General features: G+C 31.0%; 1 protein-coding gene and 1 long non-coding RNA gene across 5 annotated transcripts in view; both read right to left on the bottom strand.

The window, feature by feature from the left end:
• The window catches only part of LOC126743308 (adenomatous polyposis coli protein-like), a 178,148-nt gene that overhangs the window by 52,273 nt on the left and 112,862 nt on the right, over positions 1 to 13,013 (bottom strand). For all 3 annotated transcript variants that reach the window (XM_050450337.1, XM_050450338.1, XM_050450339.1), the window contains 4 exons: positions 8,343 to 8,667; positions 7,523 to 7,593; positions 971 to 1,174; positions 596 to 680 (listed from right to left, as the gene is read on the bottom strand). In XM_050450337.1, coding sequence (XP_050306294.1) covers positions 596 to 680; positions 971 to 1,174; positions 7,523 to 7,593; positions 8,343 to 8,667 — 685 coding nt within the window. The remainder of the gene's footprint in view (positions 1 to 595; positions 681 to 970; positions 1,175 to 7,522; positions 7,594 to 8,342; positions 8,668 to 13,013) is intronic.
• LOC126743310 (uncharacterized) lies at positions 2,363 to 4,062 on the bottom strand. 2 transcript variants are annotated; one of them, XR_007662831.1, is made up of 3 exons: positions 3,906 to 4,062; positions 3,466 to 3,677; positions 2,363 to 3,406 (listed from the first exon to the last, which is right to left on the bottom strand). It is a non-coding gene; the product is annotated as an uncharacterized LOC126743310 (long non-coding RNA). The 2 variants fall into 2 exon arrangements; XR_007662830.1 differs by lacking the exon at positions 3,906 to 4,062 and adding an exon at positions 3,733 to 3,885.

Below are 13,013 nucleotides of genomic sequence, written 5' to 3'. Positions count from 1 at the left end.
TTGACGTTTTCCATCTACCCTAGAAGTTTAGATGATCAACGGAACACCCTGTATATTGTGACGAATTCATAATTAGTTACCTAGTTTGTAATTTACATTTGGTGTTAGGTCACTATTAAAATATATTAGGTAAACAGTGATGTAATATTTTCTTTATTATAACGTAATTTATTCGTAAATTCGGGTATTACGCAACTATATAATAAGCATCAATTTAGAATAATACCATTTCTTACTATCGAAAATGATTAAATAGTGGCGTAATTCCTATAGATAACTAATTATTTACTGAAATTAAAATTTACCAGCAACTACCAACTTTGTCCACATTTAAATGATTTATGATACTACATGTAACAAAAACAAACAACAAAAATTAGATCTGCTTCAATCAGCACAAACATACATCAATAAATGGTTAAAAATGAAGAACTACATCTGTAATATATTAATTAAGTAGTAAAGTAAGCATATTTCATAAATTTAGCAAGCATTACAAGTATCTTAGTATTTTTAATATTATCTTAATCAGTAGCAGTACATGTACACTCAGTATACATAAATTGCACTTTGAATTTAATTTTATATATCTCACCTATTATCTTCCGATGAATTAGTCTTATGGATCATAAAGTCATCTCTTTGAAAGGGTCGAAGTGTTTCTGGTCTTATAGAGGAATCTAGAAATGTATAGACAAATAAAATACTTCTATGTAATAGGTAGCATTTATTTTTAAAGAAAGCATACAGATATTTATTAGACTCTACTTCTAAATTTCCCTCCACCAATAATCATCTAGTTTGCCGTTTCTTTCATCAAAGGTACCCCTGGCAGAACCTTTCGGTGGTATCTTTGACAAATAAACCGCAAAATAGAATATTGATTGAGTGAAATTTTAAGTTAGTAATCTGACATAATTATAAAAAAATGCAACTTATATAACTACGTATCTCGAATTGTATCTCTTACCTATCGTCATTGTTCTACTGCTGCACCTGCTACTCTGCATACCCGCTTGAATGCACTCATTTAGCAGAGCCTCTTCTTGTTTGTCGGTGGGCATTCCTGAATAGATACATTCTTCTAGCAACGCCTGGTCTCCTTCGTTTGATGCCAAGGAGCTTAATGATGAGAATGATTCCTTTCGACGTGACTTATGCGACTGGAGGGAATCTGCAAAACAGAAACAACACAAATAATAAATCTGCTAATGGAAGATGATTTATAAAATTTTAAGTATGTTTTACACTTAGTAGTTGAGAGAATAAAATAGATAAGTAGTTGAATTTACGATCAAAATAATCAAGAGATCGCCGCAGTTATATTCATAGTATTCGTTTTCATATAATTATTATAACAATAAGCGCCAGTACAAACTAAAAATATTATATATTTTTTACTCCGTGTTTCGATTTTTTTTATTACATTATCTTAAAACGCGATGTATGTGAAATTTTTCTAAACCATATAGGGCGAGAAAAAATGATTTTTTTTCCAATTGAAGAAGGTCAGGTCCAAAAATCTTATTTTTAGACAACACTTAATGATGCTATTATACACAGTTGAAAGAAAAACGGATGTTATGGTAAATCTCATATGGCACACCCTGTATATTAAAACAAAAATTGAAAGATCTTTTTGTTTATTTAAAAATATATAATACGTTGACGTTTCGTTGGAAATATTTGTATTTTAAAGAGGTTAAATTGTAGCTACTTATCTTTTTGTACTGTTGGTTCATTTATTATTTAGAGATAAAAAAGTCAGTAGGTCAGGAGACGACAGATTAAAAAAACCTACGTTAGAAAAGAAATATCAACGTAAAAACAAAAAATTAGCAATATTTCCATATTTTCTTGTGTTACATGTGGCCGCCATTATAATCAATAATTTTGTTCTAATTTAATTAACGCATTGGAAATGTATTCCGAATAGTTTTTCATTTCAAGATTGTATTGTATCATAAAAGTTTTTTAAGCTTCGTCATGCTTCCTTCGATAAGAAAGTGGGCCTATCAGGAGCTGGCGATTCTGCATTAGTACGCCGATATTCTATTTGCGCTTGAGCAACATTATTATTGTTTGTATGAAATAGGCAAACTATTTTGAATTTTCATTTTTGGGTGTAACCTATTCTAAGAAATCTGACACCAAATAATTAATAATTAACATTGTAGTCTATCTATTCGGAAATAAATATTTCGAAAACCAGACAGGTGCAAAAAATAGTAAAGAGTTTATAAAAACAGACTGAAAACTTAACCAAATGAAAAATTGATTTGGTAGAAGAATTTTCTGTAAAAAGTGATTTTTTTATATACCTAAAAAGCAGGTTTTTAAAAGTATAACAGTATTGCCACTATTTATTTTATATTGTTCTTTTTTATTTTTTTTTACTGTTTTATTTATTTTACATATGAGTAATAATAAAATTTATAGTCCTGTTAAAAATAATAGGAAGAAAGTAGGAACGGTAAGAAAATGGATTTCTATGGCGCTATGTGGACTATCATATTTAAATCGAGAATCTTGTTTTGCCACACTGTCTATGCAGGGTGTCGCATAACTTAGTCGGCATAGAACAACGGCATATTCTTTGGTTGAGAATGTTACAATTGGACTAAATATTTCTAGTTCGAAAATTGATAATAACTGAGATACAGGATGTTAAAGTTTTAATCTCATTATTTCTTAGTAATTCATACAAAAAGAAACATATCAGCCTAAAATTTGGCAATGAAGGGTTTTTGGTGTTGACAAATTTGAGTTCGATTTTAATTTGTGTGAATCCTAGATGGCGCTCTCGGCAACACTCCGACTGGATAAAAACGCGTACAACTTTTTTGTGCCTAAATAATCCGTATACTTAGAGTATACGGATTATTCATAGAAATCTTCAAATTTCCATCATTTACACCTTTGTCGAGTCGCTTAGAGCTACCGTTTGTCAGGTAATTGAATTTTTAATGCTTCAATTTTTTATTGTGTTCAATTAATGAATAGTATGGTAATAAGGTGTCCAGTATAGCCATGTGTTTTGTAAAGACAAGATATCTTAATTTAATCGTTAAATAAGTGTTTAATACAACAATTTATTATATATATTATATTATAATATGATTACATAGAACATATGAAACCAAAACAAAACGGTAATATCAACAGCAATGGAATTTTTTTTTAAATCTTACAACTAATGCTCAAGTGGTTGAAAGTTTTTAAATTAGGATGCCTTCTATTTGGAAATATATCCACATATCGCCAGCGCGCTCTTCGTGCTTTTTAAATTTTCTTGGCTATATACGAATATCATCATAATGCAGGATATAGCGCTTTCTTCTTACTTTTTCTTATTTGGGTTAGTTTTGATAGCACTGTTTAGCTCTGTCTTTTTAAATACTTTAGCCTTCAATAAATGAAAAACTGAATTTCCCGAGAGAAAAATGCAAATTGTAAATAACATACATTTTTTATTTAGGCAGCATTAGAATCCAACAAAGATTCAATTATCTCGAAACTGGTCGCTCCCAGCGATTCGACAAGCTCTATACCTGTCTAGAGTAATATTAATTGAAAAGCTGCATTTTCATGAAAATTTCATATACACTGAGACACAAAAAAGTTGTATACGTTTTTATCACCTCGGAGTGTCACTGACAGTGCCCTCTAGGATGTACCTAAAAAATACAATTCAATTCGAATTTCTCGCCCTCGAATTTTTCGTTACGCTACATTTTAGATTTATTAAAAAAATAATGAAAATAAAATTTAACACAGGGTATCTTCGTTATCGGTTTTCGGACTAGAAGAATTTGGCCAAATCGTAATAATTTTTATTTTTGAGCAAAGATATGCTTATGCTCTGAGTCCACTAAGTCATGGGACACCCTGTAGAGAACACTAACCCAAGAGGTGTACAAAACCTATTATTACACTATCACTATGACCGTGATCGAAGTTTCTAATTCGAAACAAAAAGATGCTAATTGATGTTATTTCACAAAGGAGTGGCTAAACAATACTGAACGATGCAAGCCGATAAATATCTATTTATCTTTAAAACGGTTTTTAATCTTAAAAATTGCTTTCTTATCATTAACCAAACAATTATTATTGTTTTGATATTTTTCTAGAAGAAAATATTTTTTATTGTTTAAAACTTTACAGAAAAAATATACTAGATATCGGTTTTCAAAAGGAAAATTTTAAGAGGACCAAAGTAGTTGTGTAATAATTAAAAAATATTTGTGGTAGCAACAAACATTTTTGCAAAATACTTTTTAAATCGGATTTTCTGAGTGCCAAGTGATCAAGTGTTACGGGTAATATAATATAAAAATAAAAATCATTCCCCTTCTTTATCACGCGTTCGTAACAGTTTCCCCATATGTCACAACTATTTAATTTTGAAATATTTGCATTAGTAGTGTGTATAGGACAGTATATATAACAATTACCGAGTTTGCTGGTATAATAGGGAGAAGTTGTTTAGTAAACCATTTTTTGAATAAAGCTTCAGTCATGCTCTTGTGGTAATCAGCAGAAGATTGTGCAATATTTTTCGCTTTTTCGCAGAGAACAGCTATGCATTTGAAACAAAACCTTTCTATGATCAGCCTAAAGTATGATCACACGAAGTATTATATATGAGAAAATGCCTATCAAACAATAGTTCAGCCAAGTATACAAGGCTTCTGTTAGACTCACGATGTATTTTAATTTTTTGGTATTCTTGCCATATTTCAACAATTCTTCTTGATTTCATGATGGTCATTCTATTTTTTATGCTTAAACCCACGATCAATTAAAACGTGGATACTTATATCATCATTCTGGGTACACTTTACTAAGTTCTCTTACTATCTCGAATCCTTTCCAATGTTGTCCTTACCGACTAAATTGTCCTTACAAAAGCTATATACTGTTCGCCGAATATCCTTTTCGGTATTATCAATTTTCTGGTGTTTACGGCTTACCTCTTGTCATTTTACAGAATGATCTTGAACATTCCCCACATTCATAACTCGATAAGTTGTAGAGTATGAAATAAAAGTTTCTAAAATTCTGCAATTCGCATAATAATAGTATGCTCCCACTGACCCCCTTCTCGTTTTAAACATTAAAAAATATTTAAAATAAATTGAGGACCTTGCACAAGAAAGTCTTGAGCAATACACCAACATTACAAGTTCTCTGCAGTGCGACAACCAATAAAAATTAAAACTAATTACGAAACAATAAACCGGAGTAATTAAAAACGAACTTAAACTAAAACGGTATAACAATAACAATAGAAACAAAAAACGACTCGGAAAATAAATAATATCGAAAATTAAAAAAAATTCACAGTTCACTGATTGTTTAAGTTAGAACATTAAACAAAACAAAAACACAAAATCCACAGTATCAAAGTAAATTTAGTAAAACTTTAGTCAAATGAAGACGTGTTTCGCCTTAAGGGAGCATCATCAGACCGGACAATAATTTGTCGTGTTTAAAATCAGGAATATCCATAAGCGCCACCATACGGTTTGGGGTGCGATACCATTGTCTACTTTGACCTCGATGCCGCACATGCCGGTGAATCCGGTAGCCGTCTGTTATCAACAAGCAGCCGTTTAATGCAGAAATCTAGTAAATTATGTGTTTTTGCTTGCAAAATACACTCTTAATCGGTTCTTTAAGACTCGTTCCACTATATCGAGTTTTCGTTTGGCACCTTTGATAGTTGTTTACGATTTTTCAATTTAAAATAGATAAGACTATAATCATGTTTTTAAAATGCAATTATTTCAAAACCGCGGTCACCAAATGTCAACCTTATCAAATTTGGTTTTAACATACAGGGTGTCATATTTCTGCTTTTTTCAACTTTGTGATATTCCTGTATAATATATTAGAATATTTTCTGACGTTTTAGGATCAGCGCTTAATTTTTAAGGGCTTTACAAAAATTACCGGTTGTAAGAACGGGTAATTTTTGTTTTATTTGGTGAACGTATATGTTTTTTGTAATGTCCTGTATCTGATGATGGCTGTTTACACAGCCGAAATGTATAATACATTTACCTAAGTGACCTACATGCATTTTTCTTGGAGATAAAGAAAAAAACATAAATACCGATTACTGCCTTTTAGTAGCCTTTATTTATTGGTTAGTTTTGGTTTTATTTGAGAGGAACGACCACTTTAAAAGACTATTTTAATATTTAACTAAAAAAACGATACAGGGGGTCAAAAACTAGCTATAAAAATTAAAATGAAAAAATCATTAAAAGTCAATTTTTTTAAATAGAAACCCCATATTTTTATCATTTTTTCATAAAGATAATTAAAAATAAGGTTAACTTTAGATAAGGTTATCTAGTCCAAAAATTTATAGTTTCCGAAATATTGACAGTTTAAGTTTGGCCTAATATTAAAAGCCGTATAAAACGGCTCAAGAATTGTTGATTAGTTAATCATGACGGTTGTCATAGTAACCGCTAGAAGCGGCAGTAAGACAATGGATTATTATGCATTAAATTTATAAGTGACTTGCTATTTAAGTTTTCTTCGTAAACGTGTAATTTAATGTATAATTTAATTAAAAAGTGTACATTTAATTAAACAATACGGCTATTTTTTAATATTAAGCCAAATTTAGAGTGTCAATATTTCGGAAACTATCAGTTTTTGGATTAGATAACCTTATATAAAGTTAACCTTATTTTTAATTATCTTTTATAAAAATAAGGGGTTTCCATCTAAAAAAATTACTTTTAATGATTTTTTAATTTTAATTTTTAATACTAGTTTTTGACCCCCCTAAATCTTTTTTTTAGCCAAATATTAAAATAGTCTTTTAAAGTGGTCCTTCCTTTAAAATAAAACCAAAACTAACCAATAAATAAAGGCTACTAAAAGGGAGTAATCGATAATTATGTTAGGGCTTATAAACATAGTTTTTCAAATGAAATTAAAAATATGTCAAAAACTCTTACACTTAGGTATAAAACATTATACACAAAATATACCTAGAATTTCACGTGGAAGCCAAAAATGTAAAAATATACAGGGTGTTCCATTTAAAATAACGAAGTTGACACCCACTTCCGGTATAACCGGAAACGTCACAACTGTCAAAATATTTTAGTTGTGTGGCCCCCATCGACTGTGCATGTTGCAAAATTTTCAAAGTTTTTGAAAAATTAGTTTCCGAGATATCGATCGCGTCTATTCGTTGTGAGACACCCTGTATAGCGTTAATTGTATATAGCGTTGAAAACAAAAACTTATTAAGCTTTATTTCTTTTGGTAGTCGAAAAGTAACAAAAAATTGGATAAAAGATCGCGGATCAAAGAAATTAAGTTCATTATGGATTTTAGACGGAGAAAAATTAGTCTTTAATTTGATTACTCTCTGATAGAGGACAGAAAGCGATTCTGTAAAGTGCAAAAATTTCAACAAATTGTAGAGATTGTTTTTATCTATAATTTTATATATGTTCAATTAATTCAAAACTGTAGAAAAATATTTTACCTGCTAAATCTTTTCTGCTTGGGCCAGCTGCATCTTGCGGAGTTTTGATACGTTGGGATGGTTTACTTGCCCTAAAAGTTATTGGTGAATCGATTAGAAAATATTTACTGAAAATGAAAATCATATAAATAACAAATGTCACAAATCTAACTCCTTTAACAAAAATAACATGTAGACTTTTTTCACTCATTAAGACTTTTTTACTTATGTTATATGAAAAACAAACTTTAAAATCCTCCATTATAAATTTGGTTTTTTATAGAATTCCATTTGCGACAAATTACCATGATCATTATTATGAAAAGGGATTAAGATACCAGGTTCAAATGAAGAAATTACGGAACTCAGTCGGAACTGAACTTATAAAATATGACTTTATATGAATCATTTGAGAAATACCTAATTTGCAAAAAAGACTAGTAAAGTAGTGAAAATACCGGATGCAATTTATTTTTGTTTTTTTTTTACCGACCACACCGGCAAATGGTTTTTTGGTTTTCGCTAATATAGATTTTTCTTCTCGTTTACAATGGACTCGAGTCGTTTTATCAACTGCCGTCCAGATTAGTTTTGTTTAATTTGATTTTTTTTGTGAGGACAAACACGTACAATCATGCCCATGCCAGGATTCGAATCTGAGACCGCACGATCACACATATAAACATAAATAGATGTTGCTGCTAAAAAAGAAAATAAGACTAAGTATCAAATTTACCTTAGGGAGACAATAAACTTGATCACGCGAAGGTTCAATCGATTGTTATACGACACAAGCGTGCAATAATCAATGAAACCTTAAACATTATACAAAACTACGTACGGTTTTAACCCAATCACGCTCCCGTCCACAGTCAGGTCACTTAAACTAGACCTTAGTGAAAACTGACAAGGGCTGTTTTCAATCTCGTAGCTGGCTACTTCATCTCTTAAAGTCAGGTAAGGCGGTAGCGACGATTCGCGTCTATCTCCTCTTACCACCTTTTTTTCTCGTCTATCTAATCCTTTATCGATCTTCTTAGGATTATAACGTTGGGACACTTTTAAGGCTTCTTCGCTTTTTGGTAAGGGCACGTGTTTAAAGGTGATTTGATTCGTGGACCTAGGCAGCACGCTTATATTTGAGGCTCGCGGTTGCGGACTATTAACTAAAATAAATTGTATTTATAAGTTTTGACATCGCAATTTTATTTTCATTATATCTAACATTTCAAATATGTTGTCATTTTATTAAGACGCGCCATAATTTGTGCAGTTAGGCATTTTGTTTATACATGTATACTTGTCTCGATTATCTGCTAAATGCTTATCTGCTGTTATTAATAGATATTAACAGTTTTTTTATATAGATATAAATTAAACCTTCGTTTCAAAATTGCCGACGTTTCGATGTATATTTAAAGCGCCTTTTTCAGGACTAGAAGAAATAATTTGCATTTGCACTTTTTAGGTAAAATTGAATACTAAATTTATTACTAAGCAACCAAGGCTCAAAATAATAATATCACTTGTTTTTAATTATCAAGTAAATAAACCAACAATTTCTAATGATTAATATAACTATAATGAGATTAATGATAATATAATTATAATACATTTTATTGCTCATCTCAAATTAATAAGTGGAACACGTGTCCGGTGTATTGGTAGTCCTAGTGTCGCTACGCGGATTTCCTAACTTGAGCAAATACCCTAATCTTTCTGCTTCTTCCTAATATTAATTGTTCTTGACTTGTCAAAGCCAATATCGATTTTCACTTTTGGCATTTCATTCGAGTGATCAAATCATGACGTCACCGTATAAGGTGCTTTAAGCGCCTTAACCACCAATAAATTCGATATGTCAAAATAAAAAGGAAGCTATACAAACAATAATAAACAATAAATACTGACATCAATTTTTTGATTTTTTGAATTTGATTTGATTTTTTTTAGAGTTGAGAAGCATTATATTTCTTAGTATTATTTTTCATTATTTAATATTTATGTAAATGAGACAGATAAGATATAATAAATTATCAAAAGAGCGAATAGATTTGCAAAAAATACAGTGAAGAACGTAATGGTGAGGTTGCACAGATATTTTTTTTAAATTGATTTTTGATTAATTTGTGTTTATTTCTGTGGAAAAAAAATATAAGTGAGGTTATGTTTACGCCAGTAACTTTTGCTTATTGTATTTTCTTTTGGGCAAATGTCTGCTCTTTATAAACGTTTTCAGGGTGAAATTAATTTGTATTTTGTTACGATCTAGATCTGATCCTAAAAATGTATGAGATCGGATTTAGACTCAAAACGATTTTAAACTTAAACAAATGGGTGTTTTCATGGTTTAGGTCAGTCTTCAAAACAAATTCAATACCGATGAAAGGCATAGCTAATATTTAGATTCTGACAGCTGTTACACATGACGTCATTCGAGCGCAACCATATGATGACGTAACGCTTAAGATATCGTAAGGCAACCGAGTAAAGCGCTTACTCGCTAAAATATGGTTTTGATTCCCGTGTGTTGGTAGGAGCACACCTAAAAGTTTGTGGCGCAACCAAAGAAGATGCAAGTTACCTAAAATATTGATTAATTTGGCTTTAATGGAATCTCTTTTATCTCATCTTGGCATGATTTGGTAATTTATTGGCAGGATGCCCAACATTTGATTGGAAACTTAGCGAGGTGAGTGCATTTCTTTGTTTATACGGGCATCGTGCCAATGACTTGGTTATTATCATTAGAAAATTGTTTCAGGGTTTTCGTTTTCCGGTATTCTTTTCTTCTTCATTTTCTTTTTTTCCTTCTTCGATTGCTTCGCCTTGAGGGTATGATGGTGTTCAGTATTCTGTGATACTCCACGAGTGATCCAGAACAGCCTCGTTTCTCCACAAGGAGAATCTAACCTCCATCTGACCCCCATGTCTAACAAACGAGACATCAAGCAGCCAGTTATCTTGATGAGGCTCCATGTAGCTGGAGACCAGGTGAATTTAGACCAGTTTTCTTTATCGTTTTTTTTTTATCTATTAATTAAATCTATATTTTTAATAATTTCTTTATTCAATAATTAATTCTGTTTTACTGAGAGTGACTAGTGGCATATGGACACATGGCCGAAGCCCATATAATCTTGAGCTATATGTTCATATCCTCATCGCCTTATTAACATTGTTATTAATTTTTTATGTTTTAAACATTTTCATAATTAAATTTTAATATTACTTATAACTTTATTAATATTTTAAAACTGTTGGGTATAACGTATATTTTATATTTAATTTCAACACTACACCCACTAAACAAGGTTCATGAACTTTCCCTGTAGTATTCATATTGTATTTTATTTCTTTTAAATAAATATTGAATAACCAAAAGCCACCATTTATTTAAAGTGTAATTTGATCTTATTTTATAAATAGTATATATTGATAAAATTTCTATTAAATTTTAAGTTAAATAAGGGATTTGTGAGAATAAAATGGGTTGTTATTGAGAACTTCAAATTGCTTTAATTGCAGAGTCCAAGTCATCTTTACTGAAATTGAAATAATCAGGTAAGAAGTTTTCTTAGTTTTAGCAAAACTAAGTGGCGCCTATTTGGTGATCTTTTAATGTTTTATTTACTAACTGTTACTTATATTAAATCCGAACCTACGAACGCCCAGCCTCCAATAATTCTGAGCTATCGTCTGCAATCATAATAATATCCCGATTAATTCTATAAATACAAATATATTTTACGAACACTTTTCTAATCTGCGAAAATCAAATTCAAACAATTATTATTTATCGCTTTATTTGAATTAGGCAGAGAAAGTTCTGCGTCTTCATATTTATTTATGAATCTATTTATGTGTCTACCTATGTAATCTTAATAGCAAATATTTACTTTTTAAATGCATTTCTATAATAGAAGTGCATAGAGCAAATAAAGTCAAGGACGGCAAATAATTACTGTGGAAATGTTTACTATGTAAACTTATTTTAAATCATATAAATCAAAATAATATACGGCATTTTGTCTGTCTGGGGTAGAAAGTCGCTTAGGGTAGGTTTATGTTAAGAAAGGTTAGGCAATGATGGAAAAAAAATTAAAAAAATACTGGAGCGATGGGTAGATTTTATCACAGATATAATGTCTGGCATTCCAATCTGCGACTTTGAGCATTATAAAGGGGGGAGGGGGCAGTTGGTATTAAAACATGGTTGATTTCACTCATATAATGTCCAGCGACAGGTACAGTTTTATATAATTATAATTACAGAACTCAAAATATACAAACTAAAAAGACTACTGCCCGAAACATAATCCTCGGCCACTGAATACTTCCAAATTAGTCAATATTTTTAGGATCAACGAAATGTTATGTGGCAACACGCGGGATATATCCCCAAAATAAAAAAATATCATGACCTTGTTTCAATTCAAGGAGAACATTACAACAGCAGACAACAGAAGTTTGCATCTTCGAGAGACAAATAATTTGTTTCTCTGTAGGCAAATGAACTTCGGTCAATTGATAATTTTGTATATATTTTTTAATATTTATAATCAATCAAAAGTCTCTTATTTAATATTTTCCTGAATATGGTAAGGTCGATAGCGAAATACGGATCGAGAATGAAATAGAGTTTCAAAACGAGAAGATCCTCGTTCAAAAGAAATCCCGATAATTCACCCAATGACGGCTGTTAATATAATAAATAGGTTAAATTAATAAACTTCTCTCGTAACCTACATAACTAATCTCTCATCCAAGCCTAAACCAGCAACCGCGTTCGTGTACAGAGAGATTTTTCGGAAAGTTATTTTGAGTATTTCCCCAAGTGTAAAATAATAGATAGGTAATGGCTTATTCTAAATAATAAATATATCCCAATTTATTTAACATTATATAAACCCCAGCAAAACGCGACAATGCCGTGATGACCCTAACTGGAACGCATATTGTCGCACGATTTGAGTCGGTTAGTCGAAGCATCTGCGAGATCTGCCTGAAATTTGATACTAAATAAATAATGGAAAATAATCATTTTCATTAAATTAGGGCCATATAATCCTAAATCTGTAATAATAAGTGTGAAACAAAAGTGTAGTGTCTAATCTAACATCCTCTGGATAACAAATAACCCGTAAGTAGTTACTTTTATCACAGTCTAACACAGTCAAGTCACTCGACCCTTTTCGACTAACCATCCGCACCTGCCGACGCCGCCCCTCTCGCCTATCGGAGTTTATCGATCCCCCGCATGCGGGGGATTTATACCAATTCGTCGACGAAATGTGGTTATAGGGTTGACTCGGTTCAGTTTATTTTCGAAGTTTACCGAGTGTGCCAATATTTTTTGTTTTTGTGAATTTAATATTCGGTCATTTAGTGCTAGTTTTACGGACTTTTACTTTAATAGTCAATCAAAAAAATAAAGATAATCGGTACAACCCTACGTTTTTATTATTGAGAATAATAATGCTGGATTGAATAAAATAAGAGTTCAATTTAC

Source organism: Anthonomus grandis, chromosome 12 (assembly GCF_022605725.1).
Source record: "Anthonomus grandis grandis chromosome 12, icAntGran1.3, whole genome shotgun sequence".
Lineage (NCBI taxonomy): Eukaryota > Metazoa > Arthropoda > Insecta > Coleoptera > Curculionidae > Anthonomus > Anthonomus grandis.
The sequence above is the reverse complement of the archived record's forward strand: the minus strand, read 5'-3'. Positions and strand labels throughout refer to the sequence as shown.